The 20,000-nt window shown below is 43.2% G+C and overlaps 1 protein-coding gene across 1 annotated transcript in view; it reads right to left on the minus strand.

Annotated features, from left to right (window-relative positions):
* Positions 1-4,303: 4,303 nt before the first annotated feature.
* znf385b (zinc finger protein 385B) overlaps positions 4,304-20,000 on the minus strand; it is a 43,346-nt gene continuing 27,649 nt past the window's right edge. The window contains exons 5-11 of the mRNA XM_068736673.1: positions 10,014-10,150; positions 9,496-9,606; positions 7,072-7,243; positions 6,592-6,978; positions 6,125-6,309; positions 5,297-5,392; positions 4,304-4,587 (exon numbers count right to left, since the gene is read on the minus strand). Coding sequence (XP_068592774.1) covers positions 4,324-4,587; positions 5,297-5,392; positions 6,125-6,309; positions 6,592-6,978; positions 7,072-7,243; positions 9,496-9,606; positions 10,014-10,150 — 1,352 coding nt within the window. The 3' untranslated portion in view covers positions 4,304-4,323. The remainder of the gene's footprint in view (positions 4,588-5,296; positions 5,393-6,124; positions 6,310-6,591; positions 6,979-7,071; positions 7,244-9,495; positions 9,607-10,013; positions 10,151-20,000) is intronic.

The raw sequence follows: 20,000 nt of genomic DNA on the forward strand, positions 1-20,000 counted from the left end.
CCAATCCTAACCTTTACCTTAAACTAAACCTAAACCTAACTCTAAACCTCTTCAAAGTATTCACCCTAAAATGTAATGATTTACAATACCTTCCATTTTGTCCCCAAAAGGAAGGTGAGTCCCCACACACTGTGTGAGATCAAACCGTGTCCCCACAAGGCAGGTAAAACACGCCCTCACACACACACACACACACACACACACACACACACACACACACACACACACACACACACACACACACACACACACACACACACACAGACATTCATACATACTCAGTTTTTCGGCAAAAACATTTCGACAGTTTAAACAGAAATGAAAATTTGATATCCTGTCAACTAGGAAACAAATTTCATTCCAGTATTACAACCCCAGGATCAAGACTCGGACCAGGATCAAGACTCGGACCAGTATCAAGACTCGGACCAGGATCAAGACTCTCAGGCCTCCGTATTGCTGATAAGGAAGCGGAGCGGATAGAAAAGCTGCAGCTGATCTGTACATTATTGCATCTCGATGACATCATCGGACAGAGGAGGAAGTTCAGTTGAGTTCAGAGGTTCATTTTACAAACATTTGGTTTGACACGTTGTCTTCTTTTTACAGTTTGCATGTTGATGAGATTGATTGACGTTACTGCCCCGTGAGACCAAAATACTGCATAGATAAACACACACACACACACACACACACACACACACACACACACACACACACACACACACACACACACACACACACACACACACACACACACACACACATATTGTCCTTAAACCTGTTCATTATTGGAAGACTGAGATGCTTCAAGTTCTTCAGGAGGAGGCAGGAAGACAGACAGAAAGCATCGACCGCTTGAAACCATAGAAAGTAATCGCCCTCAATCAGCCACTTCCTGCTTGTCTCATTAGTAACCTGGAGTCGGTCTTGTAGCTGCCTGGTCGTCTGTTTAGTGTCACATTCTTCAGCACTAACTTCTGAAACTGTTCTGAAAAGTTTGGCTGGTTTAAAACCCAACATGTTTAGATGGTGGACTTTGTTTTAAGAAACACCAAACATTCCTTTTTGCATGAAAAAATGATACATTTTGTGCACTCAAACAGCTTCTACATATGTGTGTGTACTTACAAAAACAGCAGCTGTGGAATGGCTAACATATTATGTATTCCTTTTATGTTGAGTCCTAATACAACACTAGTCCATGTACATATTCTGTGAACTTCTCCTTTAAGTCTACTCCAGCCAATTAGACTCAAGCCCTTTCCACACTCATCGCTTCATTCAATTATCTGATAGCAGAGCGACTCTCCCTCCAGGTGGTTCAGTCCAATCAGAGAAGAGCCTTCAGACTGAAGTGGACTCCCCACAAAAAACCCTCCAGTTACATGATCAGGAGGAGGAGCTTATACACCTCGTCTTTAACTTTAAAGGTGACACGTTTTCTATGGTTCCTCCTGAACCACCTGTTCTTTTTAAAATCACTACATAGAGGTCTGATGCAAAAAGGAAGGTTCTGCTGGTGCCCCCTACAGGCTGCTGTGTTCATTACACCCACAATATGAAATCGATGGCGAGGCAAGACAACATGCTGACGTTGAGCAGGGAGATTCAGTTTGTGTGACGAAATAATCTCAACTCAAAAGGTCTACTCAAGCTTTCAACTACATCGACACTTCTGTAGTCACGGGCTGTAGCTCAGGCCTCGTCACATGACCTACGTCTGAGACATGAAGGATGATGGAAACAGAGCAGCCAACACTAAAACAAAACACATGATTAGGAAATAGAAAGTTATTGTTTCATTTATGAGCAAAGCATTTATGTGAGGATCAATTACTGCTGTTTTGTTTGGTTATGACTGTATAATTCATTATATCTATCGTTTCCTTCCATCATAAAGTCACTATTTAAACATTTTCTTATTTGAGATATCTATTTTATTGTATTTCTGCTTGTGCAGATGCCCCTAGGTGCGGTTATGGACCTACAAGTGAGATGATTTACGATCACAGGGTCGCACAGAGACCTAAGTTATCCAGAGCTGGTTGGGTGCAGCAGCAGCAGGCAGGAAGCCATACAAGCTGACAAAGTAGCGACACACTTTAAGCCACTTACAGGTGAAATTCTCTTCCATTGAGAAGCTCCTTTCCCATCCTCAAACGGTTCACATTTACAGACAGCGTGGGTCGGTGATCCCTTGAGCTCTTTAAAGTCTGTCAGTGTGTGGAGGGCTGCATGCACTCACCACCTACAGCAGGCAGTCTCTGCTCAGACGTCAACCGTCATGGGTGGCGAGTTCAGCCTCGGTATACTTGTATAAAAGAATAAATAATAAATAGATAAATAGAAATACACCTCAGCTACAAGAGACTGAAGGAATAGAACATCATCTGTCTGGAAACACCGGATCAAAGCCAGGGACAGGAGCCAGAGGACGGATCAAGGAGGACTATCAACATCCGAAGTCAGAGACAGATGCAGGTGAAAGCTCAGAGTAAAGATAGTAAGAGGAGGAATATTTTGTCACACATGTTCATTATTGGGTGTTCTCAGAGCCTCGCTAGGAGCAGAGCTAAATGTGTGACGTGTATCCTGAGGGTGGCGCTAGAGGAAAGGTAGTGAGGCTCTGGACGGAAAGATCATGCCGTTGTTTGAAAGTGGTGACAAAGCTTTGGGTTCATATTTACATCATACACAGTAAAGTAACTCATCAGAGCTCCTGTTCCGTTTCCTCGTGGAGAGTGAGTAAGCTTCGTTAAGAAAAGGGTTCCTGTGTTGTGACAGGCTGTGAACAGTTCCAGTAATGAGTTAAAGGTCTTAAGAAGTTCCTCGGGTCGAGTAAAAGTTGCTGCTCAAGACGCCTTAAAAACTCCAGAAAGTTCTGGTCAGATTCAGTGACAGCAGGAAGTGACTGTTCCCACCAGGCAACAGTCAGGACGAAAGGCCTCTTTCATTGTAAAACCGGGAAGTAGCCGGGTCCGGAGTGCAGAGTGAGTCTGTAGAGAGGACAGCAGTAGTGTGGACATCAGCCGTCTATGTCTCATTTCAAAGTCTGGGTCCAAACGTACAGCTACTGAGTCAGCGCTAGGCTTCTGTTAAGGCTCGTAGTTGGAGGGTTTTGGGAGCTTAAATGGAAGGAGCGGACCTGTCGACCGCCTCTTATCGCTGCTCCAGTACAGGATAAGTCCTCCTTGGTAGGGCTGTAGACTCCGTGGAGGACAGCTGATGTCCTTGGTGATATTTAGGGTAGTTTGAGAAGGGTTACATGCAATTACACACATAATACACATTTGTTAAGATGATTTGTTTAGTTTTTTACTCTAAATGTATTTAAATTTGAATGTTTTTTGGCAAAAAGCTGAATGAATTATATGAATTCTTTTTTTTCACTTTATATTTGTAAGTTGCTATGAAAGATGTATGTCTTCAGTAGAAACCTGTGGGCTTGGTTAGGAACGAGTCGAGCGTTAGTGCAGGGACGACTGAGGGAGGACGTCTGTCCACTGTTTATCTGACTCAACGACATCTGCAGTAGCATTCGTTCACGGTTAGCTCTCCTCCGAACTCTGAGGACCCAAACAGACCTGAACCGAGTCCGCACCGTCTTGTCTTTGTCTTCTTCTTTGTGGTTGGTCTCAACACAAGCTGCATCGTTAGCCTGTGAATCACAGAGCTTTATCCAGGAGCGGGTTTCGAGGATTGTTTGAGATATTTTTTAGATTCTTGGAAATTCTGGTTCCTCCCGAATCCTCGTTCTGAATTCTTCTTATTTCAATCAAACCAAAATATCTTCTAAACAAACCCTAGCTTTGTTTTCAGTAGATTCCAGCTGCCACAAAGAGTCGTTTGTCAAACACGATGAGGTACTTTGGGGTCAAAGAAGAAACAAATGTAAATATTCTATGTTTTCATGCACGAGTTGAATGAGCTGAATCTGTAGCATCAAAATTACAAAAAATGTTTTTTTTTTCCAGGACCCCTTATTGCTTTTAGAAATGTTGGGCTGATTCTGTAACGTTTCCAGGACTTTTCCCTGACTGTGTTAAAGAACGTGTGGAACACTTTCAGTCTCTGTTCTGTTCTGGTTCGGATAAAATCACCGCCGGATGCTGTGACGTTTCAGAGCCGAGGAGGAGATCCAGACAGGTGAGGGTTCCGTCTCCTCAAGTCTTCTTTTGAAAGAGGTTGCAGGTTTGAATCCCTGCAGACGTGATGGCAGAGCTGATGTCTCTCCAACAAACTGGAGGTCAGAATAGAAAGGGTCCGAAAGTCACCGGGTCCGACCCCCCCCCCCCCCCCCCCCCCCCGCCGACGCTGCCATCAGTAGGGTGCGAAGAGGATCGATCCTTGGCTCGCTCTCATTGGTCCAGGAGCCGGACGCAGGAAGGAGGCGGTGAAGAGGGACGAGGAGGTTGGAGGGCGAGGACAGAGAGAGATGGTTGGGGTGAGGCGGGAGGAGGTGGGAGTGAGGAGGGAGGAGGAGAGAGGGGCGGGAGGAAGGGAGATGGTGGAAGTGAGGGAGGAGGGCGGAGGACCAAAGGGATTAGAGAGGAAGGGCGGAGAGAGGGAGGGCTTCACCAACTCCTTCAGGAGGCAAGGAGAGGAAACAAGGGGAGGAGAGGAAACCAAGAGAAGAGAGGCAACAAGGAGAGGAGAGGAGAGGAGAGGAGAGGAGAGGAGTGGCAACAAGGAGAGGAGAGATTTTTTTAAAAATTTAGTAAATACAAAATCAACTAAAAGTATTAAACAATTGACCCAGGAGCAAATAAAAATGTAATTTGTTACAGTCCTCAAGTATTGATTTATAGCAGCTTTGATCTATTTTATTGATGCATTTATTGATCTGCACTATACTCTACTTAATTGTGGTTCAAACCAATAAAGCAGATGTGAATTTGAATGAGAGAGAGAGACAGAGAGAGACAGAGAAAGGGAGAGAGAGAGGGGGGGAGAGAGAGCGACAGAGAGAGAGAGAGAGAGAGAGAGAGAGAGGGAGAGAGAGAGAGAGAGAGAGACGAAGAGATAGAGAAAGAGAGAGAGAGAGAGGGGGGGAGAGAGAGAGAGCGAGAGAGAGAGAGACAGACAGAGAGACAGAGAGAGAGAGAGAGAGGGAGAGGGAGAGACAGAGAGAGACGAAGAGATAGAGAAAGAGAGAGAGAGAGAGGGGGGGAGAGAGAGAGCGAGAGAGAGAGAGACAGACAGAGAGACAGAGAGAGAGAGACAGAAAGAGGGGGGAGAGAGAGAGATAGAGAGGTAGAGAGAGACAGAGAGAGAGAGGTAGAGAGACACTTACTGTGAGCGAGCTGCGCTGTGGTTTGTTATAAGGACTGTATTTGGGTTTGCTGGGTTTTCCCGCCACTCTGTCCTTGTGCCTCCTGCTGGAGATGTGCTGCAACAACAACAAACATCGATATTCTTCTAATACATCACATTGGTAAACTACGGCACCATATTTACGACGACCTTTTATTCTAATGTGTGTTTAAAGTGTGTAACATTTCACAATGGTAAAGAGTAGTGTCCATGAAGCAACATGTAGCCTAGTTTACGCCAACAGTCCCACGATGCATTTTATAGATGCAAAAACAACAGTCGACAATGCAAAATGATTCATAAGTGCCCGAAAATAAGTCCAGTACCGGGAATTCAGCCACCATTCATTTGATTATTTACACCTGTGTCAACAATGTATTCTGTGAAAAAGGCCTAAATCATTTTATCAATTTATGATTTGTCTTATTTAGGTTTTATGGTAATAAAGCAAATTTGCGAAAGAGAATGACGAGAGAAGACGTTTTCCAAAATAAAATAAAACATTTAGAGAACAAAGAATCAATAATCATTTTAAAATCCCGTAAAGAATTCATCAAGTCAAATACAGAAAATAACACGTCTCTGAAACGTCTTCTAGAGTAAAGGCTATGCTGCAAACTACACCGCTGCTTCATTTATGAGTTGTTTCACTTGTTTGCTGTCTAATGCGGTGGAACAATGGTCCCCAGCATCAACTAAAAGCTGAATATTAAGTTCAAGCTTCAATGCTTTAAGCTGCTTTACCATGAGTCTGATCCGGAGGAGGTTGTTTGTAGATCTGGAGAGGAACAGTGAAAGACGTTTCTACCTGCTTGAGTTGGATCTCGGAGTTGACGTGGACGTCACAGATCTGGCAATGGAAGGTTTTGTTCTGCAGGCCGGAGCCCTTCAGCACCGAGCCGCCGACGTTCTTCAGCTTGGCTCCGGTTCGAGGGTAGGCCTTGATCGGCCCGGCGCCGCTCCGAGCCTCCAGCATCGTCTTGTGCTTTGAACCTGCAAACGGGACACAAGGAAACCAAAGTTCTATTAAACAGGAAACACGATGACAATCACAAACCCTGCTGCTCCTTTTTCAAATCATCCATCAGTTCTAAGACAGAGTTTCCTCTTTCCAGCCCAGAGAATTGAAACATGCTGTAATAATAATCATCATCACGTGGTGAGTGTTGAAAGCTCTCTTAGTCGATGCATTCAAAGATGCTACAAAATCCCTCAAGCTCCTGCTGAAGAAGTAATAAATGGTGTCGGATCAGACGTCTCCTCGCTCCTCCTCACCTGCATTATGAGCCTCCAGCTGAGACAGAGAGTTGACGGCGACTTTGCACAGAGAGCAGTACAGCAGCTTCTTTGCCTTCTCCTCCTCCGACTCCGCTGAGAGAGGAGCGTCCTGGGAGGAGGCCTGGGAAGGAGGAGGAGGAGGAGCTGATGAAGAGGAGCTGACAGGAGCCGGAGGAGCGGGAAGCTGAGAGGCTTTGGAAGACGGGGGAGAGGAGGAAGAAGTGGAGAAGAGGCCCGAGGCGGGGAGAGCGGTGGGGGGACTGGAGGGAGGAGGCTCGCTCCCTGGTCTGCTGGAGGAGGGGGAGGCGGAGGAAGAAGGGGAGGAGGAGCAGGGGAGGCGGAAGGGTTTGAGAGGAAAGGAGTCGGCGAGGCTGGATAAGAGATCTGGAGGGAGGACAGAGAGGAGGAAGAAATGAAAACATCTTACAAACCGTCCTCAACATTAACAGTGTTCACATCCGTGTTATTAAAATCAACCTGTGTGCTGATTGGTGCTGCAGTTAGCTGAGACAGGAGGGGCGGGGCAAACAGGACTCGTGACCCTCTCATTGGTCTCTCCGGCGATCGTCTGCTTGGTCTTGGTCTTGTTCTCCTGAGACTTGACTTTCTTGGCGTGACGACTGCCTCTGTAATGAGCTTCTGCCTGAGACTGAAGCAAGAGACAGAAACGTGTTACATTTCTGTTTGTTTCTGCCATCTAGAGAAGTCCTGATGTCACTTCTTGTATAAACACCTCAACTAGCTCCAGAGACTCGGGACAATCTTTTATTTTTGTAGATTTGATGCAGCAGAATCAGACGTATCATCTTTTTTTCATCCTGGCTCCTACATTACTCACAATACAACTCAACCATCACAGTGCATCACGCTAGCAGCAGCTAATGTGTATAGCCTCGGGCAGAGATGAGGAGCAGGCTGCAGAGGTCTGGTAACTTCACTTCTCCCTAATTTGACATTTCACGTCTGCTGTCTAAACAAGAGGAAGAGCTTTCAGCCCTGTGAGCTGTGCAGTGGTGCTTTGAACTAAGGTAGCCCCGCCCTAAATCATCCACTGCTGTGTGGTCTACTGTACTCTAAATGCACCATTATCTACTAAAATAACATCACGCTGTATTGAAGAAGACTGAAACCTAGTGAGAGAAAAGTAGAGTCATTTTCTCATAGACTTCTATACAATCAGACTTCTTCTTGCAACCAGTGGAGTCGCCCCCTGCTGGCCATTAGTAAGAATGCAAGTTCAAGCCACTTTCACGTTGGCTTTACTTGTCAGACATACAGGTTGCTTTCTGTTTTTGTCATTATCCAAATAAGATATCCACACACCTGCTACTACCAGGTGGAGATGGAGTCTTTCACCTGTGTCTGGATGTATATGGACTTTAAATGTGAACCCTGAATTGTGTACGTGTGAGCAGTTCAGATAAACAGAACAACTCTACACGGTGAAAACATCATCGGTCGTGTTAGGTGTCACCACGCATTGTAACAATCGCAGAGTGACAGAGTCAGTACACTGAAACAAACCTCCAGGTCAACAGTGTCCTCGTGTGACTGTCTGTAAGCTCTATGATTCAGCTTTTTAATCAGTTTATTAGACTGACTTAATGCTGCCCTTTTACTCCTCTCCTTGTCTCCTCTCCTCAACAGTGATTCCTGTTTTCATGTTCACTCATGCTAATTTTAACGGCTCATAAATTAGTCACGTTTGACTGGCGTGTCAACGATGCAGCTTGCACCTCTTAGCAGTCACTGTGTGAATGAGCTGAGTGTCATTTAAACTGCGCTGTAATAATATAGACGGCAGGGGTTACACCTGATTATGCTAACCTGCTGTTTTGCAGGAATGCCTGATCCAGTATAGAAAAACAAAAAAGCCTCAAAAATATCAGTCTCACTTAAATCAAGCATCATAAGGAAAAGTGCAAATAAAAATGTGAATCATGTCCTCAGGAAATCTCCTTAAAGGACGAGTCCAGCGTCAACTTCAGACAGTTAATCTGCATTTAGACAAGGAGGGTCATTAGCCTAGCTTAGCAGAAACTGGTTGCAGGAGGAAACTGTTAGCCTAGCTCTGACAAAAATGAAAAAAGTGAGAAAATACACTGAAAATGTTGGTCATTCAGCAAGCATTTACAGCTAGCTATGCTAATATTAGCTAAAAGGTAAATAATACTTTTATATTATATTCTTCTCTTTAATACTGTTTTAATTTTTCCCCCAAAAACCACAGATTTAAGTTGCTAATGAGATAACATTTATAAGCGAGTGATAACTTTATTTTTTAGCAAACTTAAGCAAATAAGCAAACGAGGAATATAGGGAAGCGCACTATCTCAGGAATTCTCAGGAATTTGATTACGGTATAACTTCAGCTTCAGTCAAAACGCGTATGGCATATTTTAAGCAGTACTAATTGGTTTATGCCTAGAGCGTAACTAGTTTTTCTTGTTTTCATGATATCATATTTGTCGGGATGGACGTGTGTTCCCGGGAATCCCGTTTGAACTCTAATGTCCCCTCTCTGTCTGTCTCCTACACATTTAGATGAGAAGATGGATATCAGTTTCATCTCTAAGCAGGATATTCAGCCTATAGCTTAGCACAACTAGAAGCAGAGGGGAAGCTGCTAACCCTAACTTCAAAGATGTCTGATTTACATGTAGTATGTCGTGAAAAACCTGATGTTCTCATCTGACTCTGGGGAAGACAGAAAATAAGAGGATTTCCAGAAATGTCAGACTTTTAAATGTGCTTCAGACATTTAGATCGCAGCATGACCAGAACGCAGATGTGCAGATGCAGACATGACAGGGAGATGATCATAGAAGCGTACAGTAATGTGAAGAATCAGATTTAGTAAACAGGTTAAACACACATAGAAACACAAACACTGACACTTACGTCAGAGTTAAACCTCAGCTGGCAGACGTTGCATGAGATGACCTGTTTCCTCTTGGGAACCAAACTAACGCCAAAGGTGTGGTTGATGACGGCCTTCTGCACCGGGTCCATCTGCAGGGGTTACACACAGAGGTCAGAGGTCAGCAGAACAGTGATGACAGAGTGATGCTGACAGAGTGACAGGTCTCTTTATCACAATCAGTCTGTACCGCCTTCAGCTACAGCTCCCTGTCACTGTTACTGTCCCTCACACACGTACGTACGTAAACACACACACACACACACACACACACACACACACACACACACACACACACACACACACACACACACACACACACACACACACACACACACACACCCTGTACTTCTATCTCTGTCTTCTATCTTCTATCTTAGTGAGGACCGTCCAAGTCTGAACCATGAAACAGGCCTTTGCCAAAATGTCCTCACTTTTCTAAAACTCAAATTGGTCCCCATTAAGTCACATGTACAAGAACACACACACGGGATCATACCGTGTTGAAGTTTGGAAAAAGACCGACTGGCGGCGGCGTCTCGACAGGAAACGTCAGGAATGGTTTCATCATCACCGAGGGACCAGTGGCGCCAATTAGCCCTGGCAAAGCCCCGCCCACTGCACCACACCCACTTCCTGGAAACAGACAGAGAGAGTCTGAATAATGGATTTACAATATCTGAGGACACCGTTATTGATTTGTGTGTTCTTTAGTTTTTGGCACATCACTGGAGGTGATTGGCTGTCCGTCCAACCTCAAACAACAAAGGGGACGTCACTTCAAAACGACATGGACAAGATCTTTAATACTTTGTATGTTCATACAGAGAGAATATTAAAAACACTTTGTGATCTTACAGATGTGTACTCTCTGGAGTAAATAATAAAAAAATTTCCCAGGGTGAAACTAATATTTGAATATAACATTTCTATAAACTCCACCACTCCACTCTCGCCTTCTTCTTTAATGGAACGTACATATTTCATTTCAATGTCGGCTTCGCTTGAAGAAAACATTTCATGATTCCAGGCAAGCTGGAGACACCTGTGAAACTATGAAAATACCTTTGAAGACACAACCCGGTCTGGATAACAAATAAAACATTCAATGTTACTATTTCTCTAAGGTTTGAGTAGGAAGTCACGAACAAGACCAAATACAGGCTTTGATTTGAGAAATAAATAACAGAATTGATTAATATTCAAGACAATTCAAAGAGCTTCTGCATAAAACCTCAAAAGACAAAGTGCAAAAGAAACACATTAAACAAGGACATTTAAATTAAAAAAATAGAATAAGGCAGGTGTAATGCAAGAATACAAGTTACAGTGCAGTACAATAAACGACTTGATAAAGGGCACAAGAGACTGCAGCCTTGATTTAAAAGAAGTGAGGGTTGCAGCTGACGTGCAGTTATCTGTGATACTGCTCCAGATATACAGTATGGTTCATATCAACTGAACAGTCTCTGTGTTTGGGTTGGGCTCTGGGGACAGAAAGCGGACCTGTTCCAGACAACCTGGTAATGAAGCAGTAGATTATAAAGTCAATTATTTGACATACAGGAAGCCGGTCAAAAGACCTCATAAGTGGACTGATGTGATCCATTAGCTTTTGGTCTTGAGGACTCAAGCAGCAGCTTACAGAAGATAAATGCATGGACAAGACACACTGTAAGTCCCTTAATCCTAAAACATTGTTCTTAAAGTGACAGGTTTGAGTCTCAAGTCTGAGTCCATAGCTCCATAGATGTCTGGCTCAGTCTGTGGTTTATTACATTACCAATGGAAGTTGAGCTCTGACTTTTAATCATTGATCCTTGGCTCCACTACCTCAGTCTCGTCTTTGATCAACTGAAAAAAACATCAATGGACTCAGTGCTTGTATTGGACCATAGTCCCCTGGTGATATGCAAATGTGTGTGTCATCTGCAAATTTATGGTCAATTCAATTACATTTTTTTTGTATAGCCCTGAATCACAAATGTACCTCAGAGAGCTTTACAATCTGTACACATACGACGTCCTCTGTCCCAGGACAACGGGGACAAACTAACAGACTTATGTTCAACAACGCACAAACTTACTTTGTTGTTTTCCACAGTCAGTGGAAACATGTAGATGGTAAACAGAGGAGGCCCCAGAGCGGAGCCTTGGGGAACTCTGCATGTCATATTTGTCCTCTCGGATACATGATCACGTCTAGACACAAAGCAGCCAGTTTTCCAGTCGGTCTAGTAATATGTTGATCAACTGTTGGACCGGTAACCGGTCGTGTTAACGGAAGCAGGTCGGTAAATCCGCCCTTCTTGGCAAAGAAGCGCAAATGACAGAAATCCGACTCCCACTGATATTTATGTCATTTCAACCTGGAGATGTGAGCAGCTGATTTGCTCTACAGTAACAAGCATGAAGAACATATGGAGCTGCAGCTGCTGGGGGCAGACGGAGTTAATACAAAACGAGAGCAAGAAGGTGAATGTGTGGCTCGCATAATGAGTCCATGTGCTCAGTTGCCACAGGGCCAGTAAGAGTTCATCTCCATTTAAAGAGGCAGAGGGTAGCTGAGAGCGCTGCGACACGCATTTAAAACCAAGAGTCGTGCACATCGCTTTTGTAACATGCATGTGTGCGGATGGGCCGTTTGAGGAAAAGTAGTGCTGCATGTGACGGTGTGAATACATGAGGTGTTACATACGCAGTATACATACACAGTATACATACGCAGTATACATACAGAGTATACACAAATACAAAAAGTAGATCGGATGAAGCAAAAGTTTATTCCTTCTATCTGTTTATGTTTATAGTCACAGCTTGTAGAAGCCCTGCAGTGAATTCTTTCATAACAACATAGTGTGGGAGGAAACACTGAGAGTAACCGAATCAGCCCTGACGGAGGAGGAGGAGGAGGAGGAGGAGGAGGAGGAGGAGGAGGAGGAGGAGGAGGAAGAAGAAGGGGAGAAGGAGGAGGAGGAGGAGGAGAAGTTACTGTTTTTGTCCATCTGTCCAAGTTTAGTTAGGTAGACCCATTCTGACCCATTTTAAATACACTATAGACCCATCAAACCAATTATTTTGTTGATCAAAGCAGTTTTTAATTGATCGGTTTCGGCTACATTGAGCTCGATCCGATGAATTTTACGTCAGCTTTCACGCAGGTGTCAACTCTCCATCTCTCCGCCGTCTGTCTCTGCTCCACGTCGCTGAGCTGTTTGTGTGGGTAAGAGCAGTGAAACATGCATTATGTTATTTACCTAATTTATGTGCACTCCTGTCATGTCAGTTCAGTGTCAGACCCTCATCTGTACCGCGTGATGGTTCTCTGTGAACAGCACAGACGGCGGTGGAGAGTGGACCGAAGACGAACACACTCACCGCGCCACAGCGAGTGCAACAACAGCCAACAAGAGTAACTTCTGAATGTAATCCACCAAAAGGATGTGCTGCCGACAACAGTAAACAATAAAATACAGTTCATTCAAGTAACAGAGGCTGCACTGTAGCAACAGACACTGGAGGACACTTGTAAAGGGAGAGAACAAATCCCACGATTGCAGAGACGGTTTGTTACATGACCCACTCTGAATGTACTGTGTCCCATTTTAACCCATGCTAATTGAACTGTACCCACTGTAAATTACTTCTAACACATGCTAACCCAATATAAATGCCTTCTAACCCATCCTAACCCACTCTGGATGTACTTTAAGTCATACTAAATTAAGTGTTACCCATTTCAACCCAGTCTAGATGCCTTATAATGCATTCTAACCCATTCTAAATGCCTTATAGCCCATTATAACCCATTCTAAATGCCTTATAGCCCATTATAACCCATTCTAAATGCCTTATAGCCCATTCTAACCCATTATAAATGCCTTATAACCCATTATAACCCACTATAAATGCCCTATAACCCATTATAACCACTATAAATGCCTTATAACATATTATAACCCAATATAAATGCCTTCTAACCCATCCTAACCCACTCTGGATGTACTTTAAGTCATACTAAATTAAGTGTTACCCATTTCAACCCAGTCTAGATGCCTTATAATGCATTCTAACCCATTCTAAATGCCTTATAGCCCATTATAACCCATTCTAAATGCCTTATAGCCCATTATAACCCATTCTAAATGCCTTATAGCCCATTATAACCCATTATAAATGCCTTATAACCCATTATAACCCACTATAAATGCCTTATAACCCATTATAACCACTATAAATGCCTTATAACATATTATAACCCATTATAAATGCCTTATAACCCATTCTAACCGATTCTAAATGCCTTATAGCCCATTATAACCCATTCTAAATGCCTTATAACCCATTATAACCCACTATAAATGCCGTATAGCCCATTATAACCCATTATAACCCACTATAAATGCCTTATAACCCATTATAACCCACTATAAATGCCTTATAACCCATTATAAATGCTTTATAACCCATTATAACCCATTCTAAATGCCTTATAACCCATTATAACCACTATAAATGCCTTATAACCCATTCTAAATGCCTTATAACCCATTATAACCCACTATAACCCACTATAAATGCCTTATAACCCATTATAACCCACTATAAATGCCTTATAACCCATTATAAATACCTTCTAACCCATTCTAACCCACTATAAATGCTTTATAACCCATTATAACCCATTTTAAATGCCTTATAACCCATTCTAACCCATTATAAATGCACTATAATCCATTGAGACATGTTTTGAATCCAGTTATAACCCTTAAATGTTGATCTGAATAAACTGGATCGAGGGGTTTGGTTAGACCAGGCCAGGCCAGGTCAGCTGTGGGTGTATTTTCCGACTGACATTAAGATAGCTGTGGATTAGCAGTGTGCTGTGAATGATGCTGCTGTGTGAGTTTATCCTCATATAGCAGAGCTGTGAGTCATTGTCTGTATTCATCACGACAGCTCATTGTTAAGTTACCGCTAAGTCAGAACAGCATGACACGACACAGTGCTTCAATCAAATGTACGGAGCCTGACACAAAACAGCTCAGATCACAGTCACTGTGCTGCTATTAGATGGGAGATTACTTTTGATTGTAAATACAAATTAGTGTCTATTTAAAGATGGTGCAATGTGTCATTTTGGTGGAGCTGCCAAAATAAAAAGCTTCAACTTCAATAATGCAGCCACAACGAGGATGTAATGCTGGTAGACTAAATTTAAACTCCTGGAGAATTGTCATCCCTAAAACGCTTGTGCATTTCTTTCTGCTTTATTTGATAGTGAGAGACAGACAGGAAAGAGAAAGGGAATGACAAGCAGCAAAGGGCCCTGAGGTGGACTCCAACACAAGCCGCTGAGGTAGACAGTTCTCCTACAGCAGTATCGAGTAGTAGCTTCAAACGTCAGTTTGATGGACAGTTTGTATCATATCATGTTAGTACAAAACAGTACCGAACATGAATTTACTGTGTGCTACCTGTATGAGTGCACTGTCAGCATTAGTGCACAGAGTGTACTTAACAGTATAAAGGGTCTCAGAAGGGGGTAGGCTAGGTGACCCTCTAGGTGTCTGTGGGTGACAGTTTAGGGAGTTTGGGGAAAGTCGGGAATTTAGAGTATGTTTGAACAAATTCTCAATAACTAAACCGTACCGATAATTTGTCAGTCAGGGATGCTGCTCTCATGCTGGCGGAGGAGGTGGAGGTGATCAGGACTAACTGAAGTACACCACCAAACCAGCGGTCATATTTTCATTGTTATTAACTTGTGACTACTTCCTCCATGTTAAGCATTGTATTGTGGGACAGAGGAACCCCTGCAACCTCCTGAAAGACCACTGTAACCACCTCAATCATTAGACCTTAAAAGACCTCAGGACCTCCTGAAGGACCACTCACAGAAAACAAGGAATTCTGAATCTATTGCAAGACCCTCTGAAACATCCAGGAGAACCACTGGAGCTCCCTTGAGTAACCTTGGTGTTTTATCAAGAAAGACTTCACCATGACCCTTGGGGCCCCTCCAATTTTGTGATCAGAGAGTTGTGGTGGGGGGCTGTTTCTAAACCCCCTTCTGAACCATAGTGACGCCTTTACAACCTTCTCAACCAGCATTGAAACCAACGCAAGGACCAGTAGAACCACCTTAAAAAACCTTAGAAGAACATTTCAGGACCTTCTCACTCAAATAACACAAGAACCAACTGAACCACTGAAACCACCTCAGGAACCCCTCAAGTCACCAATGTTGAATTCTGGGACAGTGGAAGCCTTACAATCTCTTCAAGGACCTCTGAAAATACCTCAAGGACCTCTGAAAATGCCTCAAGGACCATTTGAACCTCCTTAAGGACCCATAGAATCTCCTCAAGGACAACTTAAACCACAACAAGGACCCCTCTGAACATCCCGAAGTGACTATTGAAGCCTTCTCCGGGACTCCTTCAGCCTTTACGTTTTAAAGACTGTACTCCACTATATCCTGTGATTGATATCCTGCGCTTAATTTTGTAATTTTTACAATGTGAACGTAAGACGTACTGAAAACAGAGTCGTATCAAGAGTGCAGTCGGACATGTTTTCCTGTATGATCAGTATGAATCAGAGATATGTGTTGGTATGTGCGTGTGTGATGAATGGTGTGGTGACAGGGTCGTTTTAATTCTGTCCTCCTGTCCTCTCAGATCTTGTTACAGCACACACACACACACACACACACACACACACACACACACACACACACACACACACACACACACACACACACACACAACCAACCCTTCGGTCTTACAGTAAGTTGCTGATCTAAGAAGTTGCTATAAATACTGCCACACATCTGTTACTGCATTTGCACGGAGACGGTCGAAACCAGCATTGAAAACCGTCCAACAACAAAGTAACGACCCAGACGGTTTTATATCAGGCAGTTGGCGATTGGTCAGACGATCTGTGAAACCAGGCACCACACGTAAACAAACTAACATTCTCAGTTTAGAGAAGTTTGAAGCTGGACCTGAGCCGTTTAGACCAGCATGGCAGTGACACTGGAAATGACCAGTTTAGTCCGATACCAGCTGATAAATCAGATCACATATAGGAATCTGCCTCGGTGCTTTGGTGCATGACGATCACCATAAACATAGCAAGAGACAAGTAAAACATTATTTCATTCAATGAAGAGGGACTGAAGGGGGAAACAAGTTCTCAGAGCCGGCAGGCTAGATAGCAGACAATTAGTTCACACAATTTATTGCTCAACTCCTGTCACCAACTGTCCATAAACTATCCCTCTTTTGTGGAGCAGTTTAACACACCGACAGAGGAGGTCAGTGGCCTTGCACACCAGTGCTTATCCTGGCTAATGCAGCGTGAAGATGTGCAGAGCTAGCCTCTAACCACAGCTGTTCCATTGAATTGTTTATGTTGCTGCAGAATTTCAACATTTTAAATGCAGTTCTTAAACTGTAAGCGATCAAAGTGTCTTCTACCGGTGTGGTGTTTGCTGGCATCAGCAGCTGCTCAGATTAAACGGCCCATGAATTCATTGTAAACCCTTTCTGATTCTTCGTGTCCAGTTTCCTGCGGGTCAGTCCGGTTTTATCTGCTGAGGTAAGATTTATGATTGTGGCTACAGCCAGGGTTATCTTTGGCATTCACACCTCACAAAGACACACACACACACACACACACACACACACACACACACACACACACACACACACACACACACATTGTCATATGATGAAGACGTAAGAAGGAAAATCGGCTCGGCCGTATCGTCAGCTGCAGACTGAGGCTCCTGTAACCGATCTGACCTGCAGAGCTCTGTGTCATCTGTCACAAACCACCCCCCAAAATTTAGCCAATGGCTGTGGTTTCTAGGAAGTGTGTCTGATATTTAATTACTCACATACCCCCCCGCTGGGTTACCAATCCAAATGGGACAAACGTCACATTTATTTGCAAACCGAACATCCCCGGTGTTTCTACGGTTAGAAAAAGAAGTGATGGAGGCTGTGGAGAGGTGCAGAGATGAGCCAACATGCATCATTTATAAATACTCTGGAATAATGACTTGTGATGGTTTATCCACAAATAGCTTCAGTTATCTGGTTATTATTCTTAAAATGACATATTTTTGTAAAATCTGGACTCTTAAACTTCATAAACAAACAATATCATCACTTCAGGAACTGGTTGAACCTCCTCAAGGACCCTCTCTTCTCAGCTATAATGCAAGAAGACATAACCATAATGTTAATCTTACCCTTTGTGCTCGTGTTTGTCTTCTGGTTTGCTTTTTCCACAAACAGACATAAGAGAAGAATAAACTTAGAAGCGAGACCTTTTCAGTTTTGTTTTAAAAGCCGTACTCCTGAAGCTATGAATGGACTAAGACACCGTGCTATATTTAAATCATAGCGATACTTTAACACACTAGAGGAAATCACATCTTCCTCTGAAGAGAAAGAAAGATGCACAACAGCATTTTTCAGCCTAACAGCTTAACGTGTTGTGAACGTTTCACAGCATGCTGCACAACTGCTGTGAAAGGAAACGTGGCGACAGAACGACGTCTGTCACCACGAGCTGCATGCTGCTGTGAGCTAGGAAACGAATTAAGGAAAGGAAAGAAAAAAGTGTTTTTGGGCGACTTACACACAAACACACAGTGTAGACGTTATTAAAATAACACTTGCACATAGCAAGCAGCTGGCTAGTAACGTGTGTTTCAACTGCACTACCACCTTCTTGTGTGTGTGTGTGTGTGTGTGTGTGTGTGTGTGTGTGTGTGTGTGTGTGTGTGTGTGTGTGTGTGTGTGTGAGAGTTACGCTCTAAATATATTAAAGCAGATATCAAAGTGTGTCAGTCACACCGGTGCTCTTCTGAACGACAGAGATGCTTTGCTATCCTGCAGCGGTCATGTAGTCGTTCATCACCACGGCTCTCTTCTTCTACAGCTTTAACACAAACACAGGATTCACTTTACATCCATGAAAAGAGTTTTAAACTTTAGTAAGTCGAGTCGACAGAGCCGACCTTTGAGGGAATAAAGAGCCTGAAAATCCAAAACAGAGGAACATATAGTGGCCCATGTGCTGCGCTGCTCCATCCGGTGTGATATGAAGCGCTCCACTGAAGAGGAAGGGTTATGAAACAGGAGTCCAAGCAACAAATACTCCTCTTGAATTTATTGTCCCCCCAGATAATGAGATAATGAGATAATGAGATGATGAGATGATGAGATAATGAGATAATGAGCAGTTGACTGATATTTAGAAAGCCCACTAGCTCATACTTCACCTTTCACGTAGTAAAACATATATCATATTATGCATTTCATTACTGGATTATTATCCCTGATGCATTTAAGCAGAACTTTTACGTTGTAGCAGGTTGAGGTGGAGCACTGTTGGATTTTAATGTGTTTCTTGTGTAACTTACTAGTATTATGGATGTAAATTTTTTTTACAATATTTGTAGTGGTTAGTCTACTATCAGTATTAATACACTGTTAGTATTAGTACATCAAACTGGTTGTGTCTATGAGGTATACGGAGAGTCTGAAATAAGACATGAAGCAGGTTTATTCTCACTGATGAGGTAAAGACACAATTATAAACCACCAAGACTCGAGAAGGACTTTGTTCATAAAAACTAAACAAATGCATCATAAACTAAAGGGTGATCATATTTAATAAATGCAGCGGAGAGAGTGCAGATTTTAGGTTCAAAACATGGTGACAAGTCAAAAGTTGTTACTTTTGCTTCTAATTGATCTGAGTACTTCTTCTGATACTGCTTTGCCTGCATGGAAAATCACAAAAAACAAGAAATACTAAATATTATCAAAGAATTACCAAAGTATATACAAATCCACTGACATAACAACAAAATAAATAAAGTTATACACAAATATACCAACAACAGATGATGAAGTTGGACCAAGGAGGATCTGAATACGACCATAAGAGTAAGTTACACCTTGCTTATGTTATAAGAGAAGTCCTCATCAACATCTGGAAACAGTGCGCTCGTCCACCTGTCGATATCAAACGTCTTGTGTCACAGTCGGGTGAATAAAGGTGTGCACGCTGAGCTGGAGACGAGTTGTGCGACGTGGTGTTTTCTGTGCGAGTGCCAGTGTGTCATTGTTACAGCTTCATTATATCATCATCATCATCATCATCATCATCCGACTGAGCATCTGGTGCAGTTAATCAGACTGTGAAGGGATGTGAACGGACGCACTTAAAGTGAAACCGACAGCAGCGAGAGACATTTCTCACACAGACAGCAGGAAGTGATGAAGCCTGAGGCTGAGGAAGAGGAGCGCGGCACCGAAGATGATGGCATTTATTTAAATGGAAGGTTCCTACCTGAACCGGACGGCCTTCTTTATCTGGATCCAGATTCACGTTGTCCTCCCCCTCTGTCCATATGTACTCTTCCGTTCTCTACTCCGTCCTATACGGTACTCTCCTC

Source organism: Cebidichthys violaceus, unplaced genomic scaffold (genome assembly GCF_023349555.1).
Source record: "Cebidichthys violaceus isolate CVI_PGR_0920_01 unplaced genomic scaffold, fCebVio1.0.p SCAF_71, whole genome shotgun sequence".
NCBI classification, from domain to species: Eukaryota; Metazoa; Chordata; class Actinopteri; order Perciformes; family Stichaeidae; genus Cebidichthys; species Cebidichthys violaceus.